The 7035-nt window shown below is 53.1% G+C and overlaps 1 protein-coding gene across 1 annotated transcript; it reads right to left on the minus strand.

The window, feature by feature from the left end:
• Nucleotides 1–602: 602 nt before the first annotated feature.
• On the minus strand, nt 603–5368 carry LOC134046888 (dimethylaniline monooxygenase [N-oxide-forming] 4-like). Its single transcript, XM_062497711.1, has 8 exons — nt 5234–5368; nt 4769–4957; nt 4274–4436; nt 3650–3795; nt 3132–3331; nt 2578–2930; nt 2157–2226; nt 603–972 (listed from the first exon to the last, which is right to left on the minus strand). The coding sequence occupies exons 1-8, from the start codon at nt 5363–5365 to the stop codon at nt 603–605; spliced, it is 1623 nt and encodes a 540-aa protein (XP_062353695.1). The 5' UTR covers nt 5366–5368.
• Between the last annotated feature and the right edge of the window lie 1667 nt (nt 5369–7035).

The raw sequence follows: 7035 nt of genomic DNA on the forward strand, positions 1-7035 counted from the left end.
CCTAAGGCTGCTTGGGCAGTGGCAGGGATGCTTGCTTGCTTGGATTTGTCACTTTATGTGGAATTTATTGTTCTATATCAATATATTGGCAGATATAACATTTCTTACCTATCTCATTTGTTGAGATTTCTACCTATAAAATGTATAGATTATATAAAATGTATAGATTATATATACAGGGACAAGACTCTCTACTCTGCCACAGCTCTGAGTCCACACAGCCTGATAATAACCATTAATAAAACTATCTGCAAAGACCAAATCTGTGAGGTTTATTTGTGGCTCCCTCCTTGATGTTCCAAAAGTTGCCAGACACAGAAGCAGCTCTCGGCAGTTCATGTTTCACGAAATCTTAAGGTGGTGTGGGTCTTGCCAAAATTTTCAGGAGCAGAAGGGAGGAAGGCTTGGCCTCACGCTCACCAGTTCATCCCAGAATGGTTCAGGGTGAGTGTTCCATGTCACATCAGCAGGAGGTGGGTGGACACCAGGTAGCTCCGGGCTCCTGCTGCTGCCAGCTCCAGCCCTCCGGCAGCACCTGGCACAGGTGGCACACCTGTGCACCATCCCCAGATCACCTGGCTTTGTGGCTCTCCAGCTTTCTTCTACAGCTGGGGACCTGCCCAGGAGTATTTGGAGAAGAGGAAAGCTGCTGTGAGAGCAGCTGGCAGAGCCAGGAGGCACATCCAGCTCCAGCTGGAGGAGCTGTCAGAGTTGTCACCCACCACCCGAGTTCTCAAGGGCTTCAGCGTGCGCTGCCACTGGGTCAGGATGGCAGCTCTGGCCCCGCTCCAGCTGCCCCGTCCCACCAGCCGGTACTGGTAGGGTGAGCAGGGCCCAAAAAAGATGGCCAGGGCCAGCTGGGGGTCTGTCAGGAGCAGTCTTGACACGCTGGGCTTTACTCCAGCACATGTAGCGATTTTGTCCATGTAGCTGATAAAACTCATCTTCAGGTTCTCTCTCTCAGATGGATTCCTTCGAGGGGATGGAAGAAATAAAAGTCAGATGGCATCATCCTATCTCAGATCCCAGCTCCATGGAAAGCAAAAGCCTTGGGCTCAAACATCAGCTGAGCCCCAGCTTCTCTCTTAGTCCCAAATTAAGCCATAGGCACTGAAAGAGCCCTTGTGGGGTTGGTTCCAGAAGTTCCCAGGGCAGGGGTTAAGCAGAAGCTTGTTCTGAATCTGCAGCATAGTTGTGACTCCAAAAACAGCTCTAACTTAGCAGTATCATCACTGTAATGCACAAGTACCCCTGCTACGTCCTTCCCTGAGGTTCAGGGGTGTGAATTTGGCTGATTTCGACAAGTAGAGATGTAGATTTTCAGAGATAAGAATGCCAAGGTGACTGGGAAAATCTGGGAAATGCAGAAAGCTTCCCATGCTGGGAGGGACGCCCAGGATTTTTCTACTTGAAACCTTATCTCCCTCACAGGAGGTAGGATGTGCTGATGTGCTTCAGGAAAATTGGAGACAGTCTCAAGTTTGTTTCCCTTGCACCTCAGGCTTCCATATTTCTGTGTAACAGCATCGTGGTGGCTCTTGGTCATAATCCCTGTGGCTCTGTATTGTCCCAGTTTTTTCCCCAGTGTCCCATGAGCCAACCCAACCCAGCCTGCACCCCGAGGTCCCCTCCTTGCTCCATCATCTTCCATCCCACATCCCCTATCCTGTGAAATCCCAGTGCCAACCAGGCTGGCTGTTAGCTCCCACACACAGAGCTCACCTTGACCTGCCAAAAAGGGACACAAGAAGGGACACTGAGCTTTGGGTGGAACCCAGCCGTCCCCACTGCCTGGATTTGGGAGGGAGAAGCCACGAGATGGCACCGTTAGCCTGGAGGAAGCCAAACCTCCATCCTGACATGCTGGGAACAAGGACATGGCTTGGAGGCCTGACAGGGAAAAGGCAGAAAGGGAGGGAGCAAAGGAGATGGGAAGAAAGGGAAGTGGAGCTGCAGGCCCCGGTCTTGTCATCAACTGCTCCAGAGAAGCTCACGGTGTCTTGTTCCATAAAGGAGAACATTTTCACTGTGGGTGGTGGGGTAATAAACACAGAGCTGGGTGTCCTGAGCAGGGCCCTCCCATGTCTGCTGTCCTTCCCCGAGGTTGTCCTGGCACACAGCACCCATCTCACCCTGAGTGCAGGAGCACCACACACCTTTTCACTGGTGGCTTCCTCTTCAGAACCTCAGCCATCATCCTGCTGGGGGGAGGCAGCTTGTTCCAGCCTGAGAACAGAGAAACCAGCAAGCTCCAGCAGCACCTTCAGAGGAAATGTTCAGCCCCTTTCCCCAGGTGTGGAGCAGCAGGGATACAGGGATGCAGCTGGTGCACAGAGGCTACCAAGGAGCTAAAATATGCCCTAAGCTCTGTGGGCAGCAGGTCAGGCTGCCCCAAACCTCCCACCCAGAAGATCTGGATGTGTTTAAAAAAAGACTGGATGTGGCACTCGGTGCCATGGTCTAGTTGAGGTGTTAGGGCATGGGTTGGACTCGATGATCTTGAAGGTCTTTTCCAACCTAGTCATTCTGTGAATTCTGTGAATTCTGTGAATTCTGTGACTCTCCCCCATCTCCTACCTGCAAAGATCCCTGTCACCCAGCGAGCCTGCATTTCTGACCCCACCATAATGGAGCCTGTCAGCTGGATCAGGCCAATGATGGCCAGTGTGGGCTTTTCCAGCTGGGGAGGGAAGATGCATTTGTAGAGGGAACGGTTGTCATCGATGGTGCTGCTGAGAGACTCCTCGAGGAAGGGGAATGAAAATTTGTAGCCCGTGGCAAAGAGCACCACGTCAATGTTTTCTTCAGTTGTCCCATCTTCAAAAACAGCAGAGCTTTCAGTGAACTCCTTCACGTTTGGCTTCAGCACCACAGTTCCAGAGAGGAGGCAGAATGGCAGCTCTTCATTGATAATCACCTTAAATTTGGAGCTTGAGGTGAGGAAAAGAGGGCAGCAGTGTTAGCAGCTGGGAGGGACCTAAAATTACTTTTCTTTACAGTCAGAATTCCCCTCCAGCGGTTTGCTATTCCACAACTATCCCCCAAAACTGAAAATCAAACATTTAATATTATAAAGACCCCTTGACCACCCAAAAAAACAATCAGAAAAAAACCCAAAAAACATAAACCACCTTTTGCTGGAAGCCAAGCCGTAGTTTGCGTGGCTGAACCATGAATTGAACCTCCGAAACCTGATCCTCCTCATGAGGGCTGATGGCAGAAACCACTCCAGGAGGTGGCTGAAGCGGGTGGTGCCGACCATGTCGAGGGGGAAGCCATGGTCTGAGACCCGGCTGAGGACCCACGTGTTGCTCCTGGTGCTGAGGAACACCTGGGGAGGGAGGCAGGGCTCAGCCTCCTGCCCAGACATCTCGTTGGTTTGGCCCTGAGTGGCAAATCCCATTCTGCTGCACTTGAGCCAACACGGAGTTAACCCAAGGCAAGGAGATGACATCCAGACGAACAAATAAAGTGGTGGCTTTGCTAAAGCTCCCACAGCTGCTCAGTTGCCCATCCTCAGGCGGCCCAAACACTCCAGGAGTTGCAAAGCTTCTTCAACGAGAATTGGAATTTATTGAGGCACGGGGGGAAAGCTCCCTGTGCTACCTGGGCTCTCACAGACTCAGTCTGGACCACCACGGAGCTGTACCTTGGCAGCCACACGGCTCAGCTCCACGGAGAGGTCACCGCCGGTGTTGCCAATGCCGACCACCAGGACCCGCTTTCCTCGGAAAGCCTGCACATCTCTGTACTCCCGGCTGTGCAGGCGCTGCCCTTTGAAGCGACTTTCAATGCCTAGGCACAGAGCAGGGAGCATCTCCTACTGCCAGATGCATTTACTCGCCCCAGCCTCGTGCCCAGATCCCCAGCTCTCCTCCCTCCCACCTCCTCTTGCAGCTGAGGAGCCCATGGAAGTCCCCTGTACTTCCTCAGCTCAGTCTCGCTTTGCAAATCCTGATGGAAAACCTGGCTGCACCTTTACAAGGTGTTTTTCCCCATTTCCCCACCATTTCCATGGGGTCAGGGTTCTGCCTGCTCCAGTGTGGGGGCTTCATGGCAGTTAGCTCCCACACACAGAGCTCACCTTGACCTGACAAAAAGTGACACAAACTGTCCCCTGCCCACACTGCCCCACTCCACATGGGGGTTCTGGATGTAACCCAGTGGTTCCCACTGTCTGGATTTGGATTTGCAGAGGAAAATACAACCTGGGAGACCCCAGGGCGCTGGGGGAAATGCTGGGGGGCAACCCCACTGCTGGGACAGGGCTCACCTGGGAAAGAAGCCAGTGGCAAGTAGGGCTCCTGGTAATGGCCGGTGCAAACCAGGACAGCATCAAAGACGTGGGACTCACGGACACCACCAGCCTCGGTGACCACCTCCCACTGGCCTGAGGTGGTGAAATCCGGGCACTTTCTCACGCTGAGAACTGTTGTCTTGCACAGAAACCCAACAAAACATCAGTCAGGGATCAGAGATCCCCGTGCCTATGAAAGGCTGGGGCTGCTGGGAGCAGGCTGGGTTCCTGGGGTGCTGCGTGTCATATCTGAAGCTGTTAAATCCCACCCTGCACCTTTGCCCTGGTGATGGCACTGGGGGGCAAGCCCGTGTTGGAGCAACCTTATTTAAAACACGGGGCTAAAAGCTGCGTTCAGGACACAAAAGGCAGGTGGTCCTTGCAGGCTGGCACCCAGCCTGGTCCCATCCCACCACGAATCTGCAGCTACCGATGCCTCTTCTCGCCGTGGGGTTTGGGGTCCCTGCTCACCTGGAAGCGCACGTGCCGCAGGAGGTCGAAGTGCCGGGCGTACATCCTGAGGTATTCCAGGATGAGGCCGTGGGGCAGGTAACTGGGAAAATCCTGGGGGAAGGGGAAGTCGCTGAAGCAGGACATCTCCTTGGAGGTGTTGGTGATGACTGAGCGGTACACGCTGACTCTCCTGCTGTCTGTGGAGTCCTGTGTGAAGCCAGTGGTGATGTCTCCAGGCGTGCAGGGAAAGACTTTCTCCCCATAAGGTATACGAGTATTTTTCTTCCTCACGCTTTGGTACAAGGACTAGGACCAGGTGACAATCTCTGCTCCCTCCCTGTCGTTCTCCATCTTGGAGTCAGGAGGAGCCCCATGAGTGGGATAGGGACAGTCCCTGAGGGCGTGGCTACCCTTTCCTCCTTGCTGCAGTCAAAGAGCTTCCAAGGCAGGGGACAAACCCGGGGACAAAGCCAAGGCACTGACCGTGTAGCGCCAGATGCCGCCGATGTCCTCGCTGCTCTCGAAGCAGGTGGGCTCCAGCCCCTCCTCCAGGCAGCACTTGACAGAGGCCAAGCCCCCAGCCCCAGCCCCGATCACGGCCACACGCTGGACCATGCTGGCCTGCGGCAGGTGACAGGCTGGTGCGAGAGCAGCTGGAAACACAACAGCCCAGGGATCAGCAGAAACACCAATTCCCTTCTTGTCATCCCCAGCACAACACCCCTGGTCTTCTCTGGCAGGTGTCCATGAAGGAAAACTGTCCTGGGAGAAAGCCATGGCCAGCTCCTGGTTCAAGTGCTGTGCACAGATCCTGCTCATTACCCTTGCTACTGTGCTAAACCCACAATGAGGGTCCAGGAATCCCCCTCCTCCACTGGGGGGAAAAAGGAGGCACTTTAAACCTCTGTGTTCTGCTGCTTCCATTCATTCCCTTTTCCAGCCCAAACCAGGGCATGCAAAGAAGCTGCAGCTGTCTTCTTCTGCCTATACAAAGTGATCCTCCTAAGACCTTTGTAAGAAACAACTCCAGCTAAGATGGCTCATTTTCACACTTTCCTTTTTAATTTCCCATTAAAGAGCAATCTCTTGAAAACAAAAAAGGGTTTTTAGAAAAGGGGAAAAAAGCAAAGCAATGCCTGACTGAACAGGAGCACAGCACGGCCATTCAGAAGTTAGACAGCTCTGTGAAAGCACGGCTGGGATTACAGCTTATACAAAAAGTAAGAAACCCGGGAAACGCTGGGTATAAATGGCAGGAACTCAAAGCTGGGGAGTGTAAACTGAACTGTACCCAGCTTGACTGGGAAGCAAAGAAACTAGGAAAAAATGAACCCACATGAACTTTGATTAGGTAAGAAATACTCCTACTGCAGAGTCTGAAGAAAGAGTAATTTATAACTTTTTCTATCAGTTTTGTCAAAAAGTAAGTCAACGTAAATAGAAACTGGAAGAAACTGGAGAAAGCCAGGGAAAAATGAGGGAGGTGCAAAAAAAAAACCCCAACCCCCCAAAAAACAAACAACAAACAAACCCTTTGGCATTCACAAGCCTGGCCTGAGCCACTTCTTGATCTGTAGGAACAGGGCAGGACATGCCCACAGCTGCCTGACTTGTTTCTGGAGCCTTCTTTGGCTTCAGGAAAGGGCAGGCAAGCTCAGGGTGCTCAACTCACCCCACTTCTCCAGCGCTGCCTGCAGATGGTTTTACTCCAGAGGCTCCCTGCATCACCCCTCTCCCCCCACCAGCAGCAAGGCAAAGCCAGCAGTGAATGCCAAAACCCTGGAGAGCTGTCTGCCCACTCTCCAACCCTGCCAAACCCATCCAGGAGAAGCGAGGAGCAAACCTTGCAGTTCAGTGCCGTGCGTTCACTGCTCAGCTCAGAATTTCCCTTGAGTTTCTCTCGCCGTGGATTGGAAGGGAAGGCTGAAGTCCAGGCAGCTCGCCACAGCTCTTGCACCACTGACCTTTACACCTGCATTCCCCCGCCCTTGTGGGCTTAAATGCACTGGAAGAAAGTTCCCAACCTCCCTGGGGCAGTGCCAGGTGAAAATGCAGAGATAATCCCAAAGAGAATGTGCTTGCACGGTGTAACTTGTCATTGCTTCAGCCCAGGCAGCAGCTTGGGGTTGCCCTGATCTATCCCCTTTAGTGGTGCCTGTGCTGAGCTCGTGTTCCCTCGGCATCCCCAGGAGAGCAGAGCACGCTCCCTTTGCCAGCAGATGGTGTGGATGTGGGACATGGAACCTCATTTTGGGGAGTCGGGGAATGCCCTGAGAGCCCCAGCT

Source organism: Cinclus cinclus, chromosome 8 (assembly GCF_963662255.1).
Source record: "Cinclus cinclus chromosome 8, bCinCin1.1, whole genome shotgun sequence".
NCBI classification, from domain to species: Eukaryota; Metazoa; Chordata; class Aves; order Passeriformes; family Cinclidae; genus Cinclus; species Cinclus cinclus.

What these genes read in the sequence shown, in the direction of transcription:
- LOC134046888 (XM_062497711.1), bottom strand. Translation starts at nt 5,365, where the DNA reads ATGGTCCAGCGTGTGGCCGTGATCGGGGCTGGGGCTGGGGGCTTGGCC. An exon ending in GGCTTGGCTTCCAGCAAAAG is followed by an intron (nt 2,931 to 3,131) that starts GTGGTTTATGTT and finishes CCTCACCTCAAG; the next exon opens with CTCCAAATTTAAGGTGATTA. An exon ending in AGGAAGCCACCAGTGAAAAG is followed by an intron (nt 973 to 2,156) that starts GTGTGTGGTGCT and finishes ATCCCCTCGAAG; the next exon opens with GAATCCATCTGAGAGAGAGA.